Source organism: Saccopteryx bilineata, chromosome 2, assembly GCF_036850765.1.
Source record: "Saccopteryx bilineata isolate mSacBil1 chromosome 2, mSacBil1_pri_phased_curated, whole genome shotgun sequence".
NCBI classification, from domain to species: Eukaryota; Metazoa; Chordata; class Mammalia; order Chiroptera; family Emballonuridae; genus Saccopteryx; species Saccopteryx bilineata.
This window is the reverse complement of record NC_089491.1, coordinates 5,420,342-5,437,628: the sequence shown is the minus strand read 5'-3', so window position 1 is coordinate 5,437,628 and position 17,287 is coordinate 5,420,342. Positions and strand designations below refer to the sequence as shown.

Sequence of the window (17,287 nt, the reverse complement as noted above, 5' to 3'; positions counted from 1 at the left end):
CTCATACCGAGGGCAGCCGTCACTCATGGGCACAGTGGTCTTTATTATGAGCCCTGTCATAACCTCAGAATCCCTCTCTGCCCTGCTCCAAGAAGCTCCTACTAAGCTGAGATTCAAGCCTATTTGCCATCCTATCATGGTACAAATGGAGCATCTAAAGCTCAACTAGGCAGAGGGCTTTCCAAAGTCTTCCTCCATGTGTTTGGGACCTTTGAGCCCCCGCAGTGCGGCTGGCTGACACACGTGCGTCTCCCCCTTGAGCACACACTATGTCTTCTCTCTGGCTTTGTCTCTGGCCTCCGAAGCCCTTGCAGCCAGCGCAGGGTCAGCCTGGGACACAGATTCTCTGGCCACAGTATTGCACTGTGGACTGTCCACTCTTGGCAGCCTGTGCCAAGCCTGCCCTGGTTCAGTGCCAAAGCCGCATGGCTGGCCCGGGCTTTGATCCTCACCATGGCCAGCCTCAGGTCACCCCCTGCCTTGTCCACTCGAGGCCTGTGGGCCCTGGGGTGGGAACTGGATTCCCTGTGCCTCTTCCTCCCGCTGAGACCCCTCAAGTGGAGGAGGCAGAGTGGAGTCGGAGAGCCAGAGCCCACTTGGGTCCCCCTCAGCTCTGCCGCACCCACCACCTGGCATCTTGAGCAGGTCCTCTCCCCGAGCCTCCGTCTGCCCATCTGTGAAATGGGAGTCCTGATGAGATGTGTTCCTCGGGACCTGCGGGGCATTGGGCCAGCAGTAGCTTCTCGGGAATCCGATTCCTCTATCAAATGGAGCCCCCCCGCCCCGGCTGCAGACCAGGAACCTGCTTGTAAAACACCTCCCTGGGGCTCCCTGGAGAAGTGGCTGGGCTGGGGCTGGGGTGGGGAAGGGCAGGATGAACCCGGGGAGTCTTGTCCTGCCAGATTAAAAACAAAAACAGACCAACCCCCCCCCCCAAAAAAAAACCAACAACCAAAGAAAACCAAACAAACAAAACCCAGCCTAGGATGGGGGGCTTGCGTCAAGAGGACACGGGCCAACCTGACAAGGCTCCCAGAGCTGGGACGACTTGGAAGACCAAATAAATAACGATAGTGCTGGATTATAACCCACAGTATAAAATAAATACCCACGAGTCCACACTGATATAAATAGATGCATGAATAAATAAATACACGCAGACAAGGGGACAAATCTTTGCAGAGGAATTCCTAAGTTATACAATGCAGAAGGAGCGAGGGAAATGTAAAATCACCGCTAGAATTGCGGAGTAGCGTCCCTGTGGGCAGAGGCTGCTGCTGAGTGCTGAAGTCAGTGGGCGGAACTTTAAGGAGAAGCAGGATATTGTCACAGCCCCAGAATATCTCCCTCTGCTGTGGATCCTTACTGTGGTGGGTCCAGGCCACATCCACCATCTTTGCTTCACCCTGCCCCCCCGGCAGGTGGAGCTTGATTCCCCTTGATTGACAGCCCGGCTGGATTCAGTGTCTTGCTCCTAACGACAGGATAGGACAGTTTTGCCGTGGAGAAACCTGGCCAGCAGCACCTGACACATGTGGGGAAGGTTAACGTGACCAGTGACGTCCCCTGGGTGTCACTTAACCCCGAAGTGTTGGGATGAGAAGGCCACTTCACCTCTGTTTCTTCCCCAAACCCATCACCCCGGCCTAATAATCATGAGAAAATGTCCTACATACAAACCCACATCGAGGGATGTTTGGTCTATTGCAAAATAGACCTGGCCGGTACTCTTCAAAAATGTGTCAGGGTCATGAAAGACCAGGGAAGACCGAGAAGCTGTTACAGATTGGGGGAGATTTAAGCCAGGACTAAGTGCAACATGGTGTCCTGGGTGGAATGTTGGCGAGAAAAAGACATTAGTGGGAAAGGAGGAGAATCCTAATAACGTCTGGAGCTTAGTAAGGAAGGTGAACCATGTGAGCTTCTTGGTTTTGATCAGTGTCCCGTGGAACCGGCTGGTGTTACTCAAGGGGGAGCTGGGGAAGGAGCCTATGGGACTCTGTGCTCTAGCTTTGCAACTCCTGGCTAAATCTGTGTGTGTGTGGGGGATGTTTGTAACATTTCTCCGGTGGGATCCTGAGCTTGCCTTAGTCCAGATGGGATCCCCGAACCTAGCACATGCGTTTGGCCCTGTGGGCATGTCCTGCTTCCAATTTCAGATGTCGCCCTGGGACCTTTAACCTGCAGCCCCACAACCCGGCCGGCTGCAGCAGCTGCTTCTGCCACGGCCACTCCAAGGTGTGCGCGGCCGCCGCGGGGTTCCAGGTGCTCCACGTTCTCTCCGACTTCCGCCAGGGTAAGAGGAGCCCCCACAGCCGCCTCCCAGGGGCCTCTCCCATCCCCCATGGAGCGCCCATCCTGCTCTGGGCAGTCCTGCAGGCTGCCTGACCCTGTGCCTCCCACAGGCCCACAGAGCCAGCCCTGCAGGGTGTGTCCCTCTGTGCCCCCACCCCGTGCTCCCAGCACCATCCTGCGCCCCTCGACTCCCTCCTGGCCCTGCCTCTTCCTCGGCCTCCAGCAGCCCCTATACTTGTGAGCAGGGTTGCGGGGCTGGGATTTGTCACCTTTGGATTCTGTGGGGAATTTCCAATCACTCAGGGGCAAGACTGGCCTCCTTAGTGTCCCAGTGCTGGGGATTTGGGCTCAATCCCCTGGCCTCCGTTTACTGGGCATATACATGCTCTACGCCAGGCCAGGCACCGTGCCCCTTTACAGGCAGGGGGCCTCGGGAGTGCCCGGCGGGAAGGTGGGGCCCCTGAGGCCCAGAAAAGGTAAGTCACAGAACCTGGTTGTTGGCACCGGGGTTTGTCAGCATCTGAATTCTGCTCTCAGCCGTTGGGCAGGTTCCCTCCCTGGGTCCAGGGGCTCCAGGGGCGTCACGGTGCCCTAGGTGCCCTAGGTCCCGAACTCCGGGCGGCCCAGGTGCATCTTTGGAGCAGGAAAGCGGTGGAGCTCTGAACTGCAGTAAATCCCAGCCTGTGTGGACCACTGCGGTGCCCCAAGGGCCCCCCCACCCCACATCTCCCCCCAGGGAGGAGGGCAGTGTCATCCAGGGATAGAAACGCAGACCTGGCTCTGGGGCGCCCCAGGAGTGGAGGCAGTGCGCCCTCTGCTGGACGCCCCCAGAAAGCAGGACAGAGAGGGGCTTGGAATGGGCCGGGTGGGGGTGGGGGTGGGGGTGGGGTGGGGTGGGGGTGTCACCAGGCTCAGGTGTGGAGGCAGTGCGCCCTCTGCTGGACGCCACCAGAAAGCAGGCCAGAGAGGGGCTTGGAATGGGCCGGGTGGGGGTGGGGTGGGGTGGGGGTGTCACCAGGCTCAGGTGTGGAGGCAGTGCGCCCTCTGCTGGACGCCACCAGAAGGCAGGACAGAGAGGGGCTCGGAATGGGCCAGGTGGGGGTGTCACCAGGCTCAGGAGTCCAGGATGTTAGTGTCACATGGGACTCATGTTATAGATTCTAAGAACAATACCATGGTCTGTTCTGACTTGGAGCAAGGCCCTAGGTTCATCTCACATTATCTCACAATCACCCTCGGACAGAAGTTCTCGAACTTTCTGCTCTCTGGATCCCTTTACCATCCTAAAAAATTTTTTTTTTAATTTTTATTTTTTTCATTTTTCTGAAGCTGGAAACAGGGAGAGACAGTCAGACAGACTCCCGCATGTGCCCAACCGGGATCCACCCGGCATGCCCACCATGGGGCGACGCTCTGCCCATCCTGGGCGTCGCCATGTTGCGACCAGAGCCACTCTAGCGCCTGAGGCAGAGGCCACAGAGCCATCCCCAGCGCCCGGGCCATCTTTGCTCCAATGGAGCCTTGGCTGCGGGAGGGGAAGAGAGAGGAAAGCGCGGCGGAGGGGTGGAGAGAGGGGAAGAGAGAGGAAAGCGCGGCGGAGGGGTGGAGAAGCAAATGGGCGCTTCTCCTGTGTGCCCTGGCCGGGAATCGAACCCGGGTCCTCCGCACGCTAGGCCAACGCTCTACCGCTGAGCCAACCGGCCAGGGCCCATCTTAAAATTTTTTGAAACCCTCCAAGTGCTTTTATTTATGTGGGTTGCTGATGTGACTATTTTCTGTATTAGAAATAAAAACAGTAGTTTGGAAATAGGTATATATACTAAAAAAAAAAAAAAATCCTACTAGTTGTAGTGAATTTATCATAAAAAAAATAATAGCCTGACCAGGCGGTGGCGCAGTGGATAGAGCATCAGACTGGGATGCAGAGGACCCAGGTTCGAGACCCCAAGGTTGCCAGTTTGAGCACGGGCTCATCTGGCTTGAGCAAAGCTCACCAGCTTGGACCCAAGGTTGCCGGCTCGAGCAAGGGGTTACTCCATCTGCTGAAGGCCCGCGGTCAAGGCACATATGAGAAAGCAACCAATGAACAACTAAGGTGTTGCAATGCGCAACAAAAAACTGATGATTGATGCTTCTCATCTCTCTCCGTTCCTGTCTATCCCTCTCTCTGACTCTCTCTCTGTCTCTGTAAAAAAAAATAAATAAATAAAATAATAATAATAATAATAACGCCCTGAAAAGTAACTTTTTAAAAGACCAAACATTTTGTGAGAAGAGTGCTACTCATTATGCATTTCTGCGTGTCTCCTGAGGGTCTGGCTTTAACAGAAGCCAGCTGACTCTCGCCGCGGCTTCTGCCGTGTCCGTTGTGAGATCACACGTCCTGTAGCCTCTGGAAAGCTCCACTTTGCTTCTGAGAGAGAGACTGAGAAATACAGGTAACAGCTTAGTGTTCCTAGGGAGACGGTTTGACTTCAGGGACCCCCTCCAGAGTCTCGGGGTTCTCCCGGGGTATTCAGACAGATTTTGGCTTCAGGGACCCCCTCCAGAGTCTCGGAGTTCTCCCGGGGTACTCAGATAGACTTTGACTTCAGCCTGACCAGACGGTGGCGCAGTGGATAGAGCGTGGGACTGGGATGCGGAAAGACCCAGGTTCAAGACCCCGAGGTCGCCAGCTTGAGCGCGCGCTCATCTGGTTTAAGCAAAAGCCCCCCAGCTTGAACCCAAGGTCGCTGGCTGGTCGCTGGCTCGAGCAGGGGGTTACTCGGTCTGCTGAAGGCCCGCGGTCAAGGCACATACGAGAAAGCAATCAATGAACAACTAAGGTGTCGCAATGCACAATGAAAAACTAATGATTGATGCTTCTCATCTCTCCATTCCTGTCTGTCTGTCCCTGTCTATCCCTCTCTCTGACTCTCTCTCTCTCTGTAAAAAATTAATTAATTAATTAAAAAAAAAAAAAAGATAGACTTTGACTTCAGGGACCCCCTCCAGAGTCTCGGGGTTCTCCCGGAGTACTCAGACAGACTTTGGCTTCAGGGACCCCCTCCAGAGTCTCGGGGTTCTCCCGGGGTACTCAGACTGACTTTGGTTTCAGGGGCCCCCTCCAGAGTCTCGGGGTTCTCCTGGGGTACTCAGACAGACTTTGGTTTCAGGGACCCCCTCCAGAGTCTCGGGGTTCTCCCGGGTACTCAGACTGACTTTGGTTTCAGGGACCCCCTCCAGAGTCTCGGGGTTCTCCCAGAGTACTCAGACAGACTTCGGCTTCAGGGACCCCCTCCAGAGTCTCGGGGTTCTCCCGGGTACTCAGACTGACTTTGGCTTCAGGGACCCCCTCCAGAGTCTCGGGGTTCTCCCAGAGTACTCAGACAGACTTCGGCTTCAGGGACCCCCTCCAGAGTCTCGGGGTTCTCCCGGAGTACTCAGACTGACTTTGGTTTCAGGGACCCCCTCCCAGAGTCTCGGGGTTCTCCCGGAGTACTCAGACAGACTTCGGCTTCAGGGACCCCCTGCAGAGTCTCGGGGTTCTCCCGGAGTACTCAGACTGACTTTGGTTTCAGGGACCCCCTCCCAGAGTCTCGGGGTTCTCCCGGAGTACTCAGACAGACTTCGGCTTCAGGGACCCCCTCCAGAGTCTCGGGGTTCTCCCGGAGTACTCAGACTGACTTTGGTTTCAGGGACCCCCTCCAGAGTCTCGGGGTTCTCCCGGGTACTCAGACAGACTTTGGCTTCAGGGACCCCCTCCAGAGTCTCGGGGTTCTCCCAGGGTACTCAGACGGACTTTGGCTTCAGGGACCCCCTCCAGAGTCTCAGGGTTCTCCCGGAGTACTCAGACAGACTTTGGCTTCAGGGACCCCCTCCAGAGTCTCGGGGTTCTCCTGGGGTACTCAGACAGACTTCGGCTTCAGGGACCCCCTCCGGAGTCTCAGGGTTCTCCGGGGTACTCAGACAGACTTTGACTTCAGGGACCCCCTCCCAGAGTCTCGGGGTTCTCCCGGAGTACTCAGACAGACTTTGACTTCAGGGACCCCCTCCAGAGTCTCGGGGTTCTCCCGGGTACTCAGACAGACTTTGGCTTCAGGGACCCCCTCCGGAGTCTCAGGGTTCTCCTGGGGTACTCAGACAGACTTCGGCTTCAGGGACCCCCTCCAGAGTCTCGGGGTTCTCCCGGGGTACTCAGACAGACTTCGGCTTCAGGGACCCCCTCCGGAGTCTCAGGGTTCTCCCGGAGTACTCAGACTGACTTTGGTTTCAGGGACCCCCTCCCAGAGTCTCGGGGTTCTCCCGGAGTACTCAGACAGACTTCGGCTTCAGGGACCCCCTCCAGAGTCTCGGGGTTCTCCCGGAGTACTCAGACTGACTTTGGTTTCAGGGACCCCCTCCAGAGTCTCGGGGTTCTCCCGGGTACTCAGACAGACTTTGGCTTCAGGGACCCCCTCCAGAGTCTCGGGGTTCTCCCAGGGTACTCAGACAGACTTTGGCTTCAGGGACCCCCTCCAGAGTCTCAGGGTTCTCCCGGAGTACTCAGACAGACTTTGGCTTCAGGGACCCCCTCCAGAGTCTCGGGGTTCTCCTGGGGTACTCAGACAGACTTCGGCTTCAGGGACCCCCTCCAGAGTCTCGGGGTTCTCCCAGGGTACTCAGACAGACTTTGACTTCAGGGACCCCCTCCCAGAGTCTCGGGGTTCTCCCGGAGTACTCAGACAGACTTTGACTTCAGGGACCCCCTCCCAGAGTCTCGGGGTTCTCCCGGAGTACTCAGACAGACTTTGACTTCAGGGACCCCCTCCCAGAGTCTCGGGGTTCTCCTGGGGTACTCGGACAGACTTTGACTTCAGGGACCCCCTCCAGAGTCTCGGGGTTCTCCCGGGTACTCAGACAGACTTTGGCTTCAGGGACCCCCTCTGGAGTCTCAGGGTTCTCCTGGGGTACTCAGACAGACTTCGGCTTCAGGGACCCCCTCCAGAGTCTCGGGGTTCTCCCGGAGTACTCAGACAGACTTTGACTTCAGGGACCCCCTCCCAGAGTCTCGGGGTTCTCCCGGAGTACTCAGACAGACTTCGGCTTCAGGGACCCCCTCCAGAGTCTCGGGGTTCTCCCGGGTACTCAGACAGACTTTGGCTTCAGGGACCCCCTCCGGAGTCTCAGGGTTCTCCGGGGTACTCAGACAGACTTTGAGAACTGGTACCGGGACCACACGTGCTTCACTGCCCGCAGTTTGCAGACGAGGAACCAGCTTCAGAGAGACTATGTAACTTACCCCATGTCACACAGCCAGGGAAGGGCAGAACTTAGTCTGGCACCGAAGAGCCTTGGACCTCTTCTTTCTGACCTCTTTCCCTTTCTTCATCCCGCTTTACCCCTCAGGTACCCCAAGGGGTTAGCCTCCACCCCGTCCCCCCCCCCCCGGCCCCTTGAGGTCCCTCGACTTTGCTTGGTATGACGGCTAGACGGCCTTCACCAGAGCAAGTGTGGACTGAACTGGGACTGGGGACCAGAGGCCTGGGTTCTCGTCCTGGCTTGACAGCTTCCTAGCTTCTCCTGGGGCTACCTCCCACCCACAGACCCCCACCCTGCCTCTGGGATGAGGGTCTGCGCTGGCCGGCTGTGGGCACCAAGCGTTTGCCGGCCCCAGCCAGCCCTCGTCCACACGCCGCACATGGCCTGTCTAGAGCAGTCTCTTCCCGCCCTGAGCCCGTGTTCAGGCTGTGCTCAGGCCTCCAGGCACCATCCTGTGGACCCAGAGAAAGGTGTGAAGGTGGAGGGGACAGAGGCCACCCTCCAGGGTCTCACGGGGGTCTCTGTGTGTGTTTGCTGTCCAGGAACAGATGGCTGGCGGGCCAGCAGCATGGGGAGTCGACAGCACCCTGCCCAGTGGAGCCCAGAGGGGCTCCTCCTGAGCCCAGAAGACAAGGAGGAACTCACGGCACCAGGTACCTCCAGCCAGAGGCAGGGCAGGACTGCCTTCTGTGTGTTTCCTATCGCTGCTCCGACAAACTGCCACCAACTTAGTGGCTGAAAACAGCACAAATTGGTCCTCTTCGTGTCCTGGAGGTCGGAAGTGTGAGATGGGTCTCACTGGGCTAAAATCCAGGTGTGGGCAGAGTTGTGTTTCCCAGAGGCTCTGGGGGAATCGGTTCCCTTGCCTTTTCCAGCTCCCAGAGGCCCCAGCAGCCCTTGGCTCACAACCTCTTCCTTTTGGCTTCAGAGCTGGTCTGGGCTTTCTCGTTTCTCATCATTCTGACGCCAACCCTCCTGCCTTCCTCTTCCTTTTTTTTTTTTGCATTTTTCTGAAGCTGGAAACGGGGAGGCAGTCAGACAGACTCCCGCATGCACCCGACCGGATCCACCCGGCATGCCCACCAAGGGGCAATGCTCTGCCCATCTGGGGTGTCACTCTGCCGCAATCAGAGCCATTCTAGCACCTGAGGCAGAGGCCACAGAGCCATCCTCAGCGCCCGGGCCATCTTTGCTCCAATGGAGCCTCGGCTGTGGGAGGGGAAGAGAGAGACAGACAGGAAGGAGAGGGGGAGGGGTGGAGAAGCAGATGGAAGCTTCTCCTGTGTGCCCTGGCCGGGAATCGAACCCAGGACCTCTGCACGCCAGGCCGACGCTCTACCACTGAGCCAACCGGCCAGGGCCTTTTTTTTTTTTTTTTTAAGTGACAGGCAAGGAGGCAGACTCCTGTATGGGCCCTGACTGGGATCCACGCAGCAAGCCCCTATTGGACAATGCTCTGCCCATCTGGGGCTGCTGCTCCGTTGCTTGGCAATCAAGCTATTTTAGTACCTGAGGCGAGACCATGGAGCCAACCTCAGCACCTGAGGCCAATTTGCTTGAACCATTCAAGCCATGGCTGCAGGAGGGGGAGAGAGAGAGAGAGAGAAGAGAGAGGAGAGAGAGGAGAGAGGGAGGGTGGAGAAGCAGATAGTCACTTCTCCTGTGTGCCCTGACTGGGAATCAAGCCTGGGACTTCCATATGCTGGGCTGATGCTCTACCACTGAGCCAACTGGCCAGGGCCCTTTTCCATCTTTTAGGGACCCTTGTGGCCACCTTGGGCTCAGCTGGACAATCCACATTAACCTCTCTGCTTTAAGGTCAGCTGATTAACAACCTGATTTCCATCTGCAGCCTTAATTGCCCCCACCATGCAACACAACATACTCTCAGGTCCCAGGGGTTGGGACATGGACACCCAGGGGGGTCGTTTTTCTTCCAACCATAAGCCCTATGGCACCTGCTGGAGTCCCTGCTTCCCGGGCACGGCACTGCCACCCAGTGCTCCTTCAGGCCACTGACGCGCCCAACACGACCCCTGTGCTCTTCTTATCGGCACCTCACCCTGCCAGGCACTGCACTCCATGCCTGGGTCTGTGGGATTCCTACAGAAGCAAGAAATTCTAGATTATTCTGAACCACACCCCCATCCACTAGGGAAGCTTTGGTCTCCTAGAAGCTATTAGCCCTAGAACCAGGAGCTTGGAGTCCATTCTTAGCTCTCCTGTGGCCAGATTTGGGGTCCACTGGCTCCCTGACCCAGTCCTGGCCTTTTCCTCCCTTTCCAAGAGGAGCCAAAGGTGGCAGACGGACATCTGAGGAGCTGTGTGGACGCCGTGCCCAAGGGCCCTGCAGCCAGGAAGCAAAGGATTGGGTCCTCCGGCTGCCCCGGGGGCAGGCGCTCCAAGCTCAGCAGCCCACGGACAGAAAACACGTTCTACTCCATGGATGCTTTGTTGACACCCTGGAGAAAAAGTAGTGATTCACTTGAGATAGGTTTGCTGGCTCTGTGCCGGGGCCGGGCGCACGGCAGTGGGCAGGGCCGGTGGACAAACTCTCCGTTTTCATCCACGTCTTGATATGCACACATTCTAGCAGCACCCCCCACCCCCCACCCCGTTCCCATGTGTCGGCGTCCGGAAGGACGGAGAGCAAGGGGCCTCGTGGTTCCCTTTCCTTCCGCGTCATGACTTCCAGCATGAGCTCCTCCAGAGGGCCAGCCCTCGAAAGGAAGGCGCTGATGCGCCCTGGTCCTCCTCTCTGCTGGAAGCCGGCGCTGACTCTGGCAGAAAGCGGGGCCTCTGGGGGCTGTCAGCGCCCCTGCCCAGTCACGTGTGTGGCATGTTTCCCTCGCCCTCGCTTTGAGTCTCGCTACCCTCTGAGTCCCTGTGGGCTCTGCCTCTGAGTGGGCAGCCGGGCGCCTTGGCCATGCGTGTCCTCTGCTCCCACACAGGCCCCGCGGTCCTGTCGGACCTCACCTACCCGACCCGAGTTCAGACATCAAAGCAGTGAGAATGTCGGGACGGTGACAGCAGGGCATTACACCGGGCATGCGGCCACTGTTGTATCTTTTTTTTTTTTTTTTTTTTTGTATTTTTCTGAAGCTAGAAACGGAGAGAGACAGTCAGACAGACTCCCACATGCGCCCGACCGGGATCCACCCGGCACGCCCACCAGGGGCGCCACTCTGCCCACCAGGGGGCGATGCTCTGCCCCTCTAGGGCTTCGCTCTGCGGGGACCAGAGCCATCCCCAGCACCCGGGCCATCTTTGCTCCAATGGAGCCTCGGCTGCAGGAGGGGAAGAGAGAGACAGAGAGGAGGGAGGGGGGTGGGGGTGGAGAAGCAAATGGGCGCTTCTCCTATGTGCCCTGGCCGGGAATCGAACCCGGGTCCCCCGCACACCAGGCCGACGCTCTACCACTGAGCCAACTGGCCAGGGCCACACTGTTGTATCTTGTTGGGACGTTTCATTGCCAGTAAAACCAACACAGGCCTTTAAAACCGGGCTAATGAAGTGAAGACACTCAAAGGCCTTTTCTCTTGTCTTCAGAGAAGTTCCTGGGTGACCAGCGTTTCAGCTATGGACAGCCCCTCACACTGACCTTCCAGGTGCCCCCCGGGGGCCCCCCTCTGCCCGTACAGCTGAGGCTGGAAGGGGCGGGCCTGGCCGTGACTCTGCGGTACTGCCGGCTGCTGGGCCCCCAGGACGCAGGGCAGCCCAAGGAGGTGCGGCTGGAGTTCCAGTAAGCGTCCTACTCCGTGCTGTGGGGGGTGGGCAGGTGGGCAGGCGGTCAGGTCCCTGAGGTTCAGGCATGCTGGGATGCCCCTGTGGTCTGGCGGCTTCATGGCCCCCCTGCCACCACCACCCTCGGGTTCTAGTTTGACCCCTCCCCCCTGCCAGGCTGCAAGAGACCTCGGAGGACGGGGACCCCCCGCTGCCCCCTTTCCACTTCCAGCGGCTGCTCTCCAACCTGACTGCTCTGCGCATCCGGACCCGCCCAAGCCCTTCCGGTCAGTGATGCTAGGGACACCCGAGAAGCAGCTGGTGGGGCTCCTCGTGGCTGATGGTTATTGTTCCCACATTACCGTGAGGGAAGCTGAGGCTGGCACACTTGCTCGAGGCCACCTAACCAGGAGGGCAGCAGTGGGTGCTGAAGACAGAGGCAGGGGCTGGACAGGTGGCGGGTCGGAGGATGGGCAACTCTAAGCAGCAGGCGTGTGGCCAGGGAAGCAGCCCTGACCTCTGCCATCACGTGGTGGCAGAGTCACCATTGCGAGGGGCCCGTTGTTGAGGCAGAACGCCCCCGAATTTGCTTCTAGGGGAAGATTTGCTCCTTGTGAGAACCTCTGGCTTAGGTGTCTGGCCTTCCCTGCGGCCTCTTTAAGTTCAGAGCTGGGAGGGGGGGCATGCGTCACCCAGCCCATTCCGGTTCCTTCTCTGGGCAGCTGTGGTTAGATGGCCTTCATCCCCACTGTCCTTCAAAGCCTCCCTGCTCCCCAGGTCTCTCGAGGGCCCCCTCGCTGAGGCTCCCGGCAGGAATTGCATTCACCCATTCCAGCAGCTTCCAGCGCTTTCCCGTCATTCCCTCAACTGTCTGTTAACCGCTGTTTATCAGGCACCCATGTGTGCCAGCCCACGCTGGGGGCTGGGGTGAACTGGAGAGGCAGGTGGACATACTGACCCTCCGTCTCACCCTACCCCCACACTGTCTCTTCCCACTGATAATGTTCTGGGGCGTTTCTCCCCGGACTTTTCTGTGTGCCTGACTCACGTCTCTGTTTTACAAACACGGCGGTCCCCCGGTTACGAACGAGATTGGTTCTGTAGGTTTGTTCTTAAGTTGAATTGGGATGTAAAGCTGGAACAGGTGCATTTACCTAACAAAGACAAACAGACAGTTGTCTTCACATGGTCTTTATTTTTACCTTTGTGTGCATATAAGTACTTAGAGATTCTCAAACCCATGGAACCTATCTCGTTCCTAACCCTGGACAGCCTGTATAGAAATAGGACCCGACACTACAGTATCCTGCAACTTGCTGTTTTCAGCTCACGTGTCTTGGAGGTTGATATTTGTCATTGCCCCGAGAAAAGCCTGGCTGGGCTGTCTCTCTGCACCGTGGACCATTCTGCGGTCTAGATGCTCTGTGAGGTTTTTATTTTTATTTTTTTGTTGGTTTGTTTGTTTTGTATTTTTCTGAAGCTGGAAACGGGGAGGCAGTCAGACAGACTCCCGCATGCGCCTGACCGGGATCCACCCGGCATGCCCACCAGGGGGCGATGCTCTGCCCATCTGGGGTGTTGCTCTGTTGCAATCAGAGCCATTCTAGCACCTGAGGCAGAGGCCACAGAGCCATCCTCAGTGCCCGGGCCAACTTTGCTCCAGTGGAGCCTTGGCTGCGGGAGGGGAAGAGAGAGACAGAGAGGAGGGAGAGAGGGAAGTGTGGAGAAGCAGATGGGTGCCTTTCCTGTGTGCCCTGGCTGGGAATTGAACCTGAGACTACCACACACCAGGCCGATGCTCTACCGCTGAGCCAACTGACCAGGGCCCTCCCCATTGATTCCCAGTCTGAGGGTTATGAACAGCATCGTTATTGTTTAAATGTACATGTCTTTCATAACCCCTGAGAATGAACGTCTTTCCATAAAATTTCCGGTTATAGCGATTTCTTGTCCTGAAAATTGCCTAATTCTCCTTTACTCTTTATTTGACTCTTTTTTATTTTTATATTTTAAATTTTCCATTGACTGGAGGGGGGGAGGGAGAAAGAGAGAGAGAGAGAGAGTGAGAGAGAAGCATCAACCCCTTGTTCCACTTGGTTGTTCCATCTAGCTGTGCACTCACTGGTTGCTTCTTGTATGGGCCCAGACTGGGAATCAAACCTGCGGCTCTGGCGCTCCGGGCAATGCTCGATCCGGCCAGGACCTGTTTGACTATTTTTTTAAAAATAAAAATTGATCCATGGGCCGCCTCTGTATAAGTGGACCAGTAACCCTTAGGCTGTCAGATGTGTGACTAGAAAGGCTTAGGGAAGAAACAGGTGCATGTCACTCTCTCTCTTCCCCCTCCCTTCCACTTCCAGGTCAAGTGTTCCTGACTGAAGTCCAGCTCAGGTCGGCCCAGCGAGGGCTTTCCCCCCCAGCCTCCTGGGTGGAGACCTGCTCCTGCCCCAAAGGATACGTGGGCCAGTTCTGTGAATCCTGTGCTCCAGGATACAAGAGGGAGACACCCTTGGGAGGTCCCTATGCCAGCTGTGTCCCCTGCACCTGTAATCGGCATGGTACCTGTGACCCTGACACAGGTGAGTCTCCCAACACCCCGTTGTAAGGCTACCTGGCTACCCCCAGGACAGGGTAAACAGTGTGCACGTGTGAGTGATCCCTAAAAACAGCAGTAATTAAACGTAGTCATCGAGTTCCCCCTCAGGCTGGGTGCCTGGTCTCCCACTACATCATTGAAGACGCAGAAATCCCCGAGATGCCAGGACCGGCTTCCAGGTCAGGGGCCTAAAGTGCAGGGAGGCCACATGGCCAGTAGATGGCAGAGCTGCTCCTCCCACAAGTTCACTACCTGCTGTTCGTCCCCACTGACTCAGAGGAAACCCAGAAAGACCTCCCCAGAGGTCACTGGACAGGACGTACTGGAGGGGGCTGGACACAGGCCTCTCACACCGGTCCTGGGAGGGTCAGCGCCTTGCTACTCTCCTGGAGCAGGTGGGATCTCGGAGAAGGGAGCGCCTGCTCAGCTCTCCTCGGGATCCCTCTGGAGCCAGGGAGGACAAGCACCTGCCCGTGAGAAGCCTTCCCCCATCTCCAGTCCTGTGCCCGTGGCAGGCATCACCAGCTGAGCCCAGATGGCGTAATCCTTCCGCACCATGCTCCAGGCAGCCCCTACTGAGGAAGCAGAGTCAGCTCAGGACATGACACCAGTTTGTCATCCCTCAGGGCCCCTGGCCATGCCACAGCTCCCTGCCCCGCAAGTCCTCATCTGTCCAGGGGGTGGGGCGGCCACTGCTACCACCCACCCTGGACGGAGCAGGAGTAATGAGCACGTGGGGCTACGCCACAGGGACAGTGGGCAGGCATGACCGGTCCCCTTGGGTCCCCCCTGCTGTTGCCACCGCCGCTGCACCTCCCCCTCTGGTTCCTTTTCTTTCCCCGTTCCGCTCAGCCCCAGCCTTGCCAACCGGCCTCATCACCCCGTCCCCGGCCGAGGCCGCCGTCCCGGTGCTGCCCGCTCTGAGCAGACTCCGGGTGCTGTGGGGCTGGAGGAGGGGGTTTGCAGAACCCCCCCATCACTAGACACCCATAGGCAGGGAGCCTCTGAGAACCAACAGGCCCCATGACCAGAGCCTCATGTCACGGCCAGAACCCTGGGTCCACGCCACTCTCCCCTTGGGCCCCGCAGCCGGGAGGACCTGGAGGGAGGGAGAAGGAAGACGGAGAGGAGTCCTTCGCTCTGGCGTCTGCTGGTTGGATTATAGGTTTTAGAATAGGAAATAAGAATGATAGCATTAAAAATAACTCTCTGTGCCAGGGACTGTGCAGGGCACTCTGGCTGCACGGTCTCCTTGAATCCCGACAGAAACCTTTGAGGTCAGAGCCCATTTGAGATCGTTGTGCCCGTTTTGCAGGTGAGGACACTGAGGTGCAGGGCGTTAGATGTTTTTTTTGTTTGGGGTTTTTTTTTGCATTTTTCCGAAGCTGGGAACTAGGAGGCAGTCAGACAGACTCCTGCATGCGCCCGACCGGGATCCACCCGGCAGGCCCACCAGGGGGCGATGCTCTGCCCCTCTGGGGCGTCGCTATGTCGCGACCAGAGCCACTCTAGCACCTGAGGCAGAGGCCACAGAGCCATCCCCAGCGCCCGGGCCATCTTTGCTCCAGTGGAGCCTTGGCTGCGGGAGGGGAAGAGAGAGACAGAGAGGAAGGAGAGGGGGAGGGGTGGAGAAGCAGATGGGCACTTCTCCTGTGTGCCCTGGCTGGGAATCGAACCCGGGACTCCTGCACGCCAGGCCGACGCTCTACCACTGAGCCAACTGGCCAGGGCCAACGTTAGGCGGTTTGATCAGGTTCACCTGGTGGACGTGAACCCCAGGTGGACCCTTCACCCCTGGGCCATGCTGCCTCCACTTTAGAAGGGCCCCCTCCCATTCTGCCGGGACGTGTTCTGTGACCCCCACCACCAGGCGCCCGCTCATTGTGTCTGGGGTGTCCTGGGCCCAGGCAGCGGTGAACAGGTGCTTGTCTTGCCCCTCAGGGATCTGCCTGTGCGGCCACCACACTGAGGGCCCGTCCTGTGAGCGCTGCTTGCCAGGCTTCCATGGCAACCCCTTCGCAGGCCACGCCGACGACTGCCAGCCTTGTCCGTGCCCTGGACAGTCGTCCTGCACGACCATCCCAGAGAGCAGGGAGGTGGTGTGCACCCACTGCCCGTTGGGCCAGAGAGGTGAGTGGCTTGTGCCCTGGGGTCCTGCCTCTACTTGGGCTCCAGGAGCGGGGTCCTGGGTGTGGAGGGTGGCAGCTGAGGGAGGGGGCAGGCCTGACCTCTGGGGACGCTGAGTCCCATCGCACCATAGCCAGGGCCCCGGGGCTGCTGTGAGTTCCTGGCAGAACTTGGGCCATTGAGCATATCCGGGTGAGATTTTGAAAATTCACAGAGCCTGGCTTAGTATCTTGGGGTGGAGCTCAGGAGGCTGTCTTCCCTGGCTGATGCATTAAGATGGAGAACTCCCGGTTAAACTTGCAGCTTTAGAAAACATCAGCAGATACTGTGTGACGCAGACATCCCTCCGTCCCCCATCCCCCGTCCCCCCTGCCACCGTTCCTCACTCCCCCTCTAGACTCGGGCCCATCCTAGACGTCTGGTTATTTTAAACGGCTTCATTGAGATCTTATGCACATACCCTACAATTTACCCTTTTAAAGCATAAAACCCAATCTTTATATCATATATATTCTGCTATTAACTTTTTTAATTATGGCAAAATGTATAGCATCAAGTTTGCCACTGTAACCACTTATAAGCGCGCAGTGCAGTGGTATGGGGCGCACTCGCATTGTTGTGCTGCCATCGCCACCGTCCGTCTCCAGAACTCCATCTTCCCGACTGAAGCGCCGTCCCCATTAGACACTAACGCCCCGCTCCGCCCTTGCCCTGCCCCTGGCACCCACTGTTCTTTCTGTCTCTGTGACTCCCGACTATTCCAGGGACCTCACATCCGTGAAACCATGCAGTCGCTGTTCCTTTCATGGCCGGTTGTTCCACTTGGCATAGCATTTCTAAGGTTCTCAGATGCCTGAGTCCAAGTTGGGTCCCTGTGGCTGCATCAGGACAGTCTGGTCCATCGGTCCCGTCAAATGTCTGCTTCGCTGGGGACCTGCCACTCGGACAGCCGTTCCCAGGCAGCCAGCAGTAGTGCTGGGGGCGGCCCCAGAGTAGGGACATCCCACCTCAGGACCTGCACCCCACCCCATCATCCTCCTGCCCTCCCGTTCCCCATATTCTCTGCTCCCTCAACTGTGGCTTCCTCCGGTCTGAGACACGCGTGGAGCCCAGCCCACTCCGTGAGAGTGTGAGCAGTTAGAGAAGCTCAGCTGACCCCAGCTGAGACATACCTGAGGGAGGATTTCGGGGAGCGGGGCATGGCTGTGTGCAGAGGGGACCACCCTGGGAGGGATGCCCGGGTGGACAGTGGCCCTGGCGCCCTGT

General features: G+C 57.9%; 1 protein-coding gene across 1 annotated transcript in view; it reads left to right on the top strand.

Moving 5' to 3' along the window:
• LAMC3 (laminin subunit gamma 3) overlaps positions 1-17,287 on the top strand; it is a 66,387-nt gene that overhangs the window by 27,230 nt on the left and 21,870 nt on the right. Inside the window, exons 8-13 of the mRNA XM_066255938.1 lie at positions 2,160-2,296; positions 8,118-8,228; positions 11,125-11,317; positions 11,476-11,585; positions 13,659-13,877; positions 15,836-16,024. Coding sequence (XP_066112035.1) covers positions 2,160-2,296; positions 8,118-8,228; positions 11,125-11,317; positions 11,476-11,585; positions 13,659-13,877; positions 15,836-16,024 — 959 coding nt within the window. The remainder of the gene's footprint in view (positions 1-2,159; positions 2,297-8,117; positions 8,229-11,124; positions 11,318-11,475; positions 11,586-13,658; positions 13,878-15,835; positions 16,025-17,287) is intronic.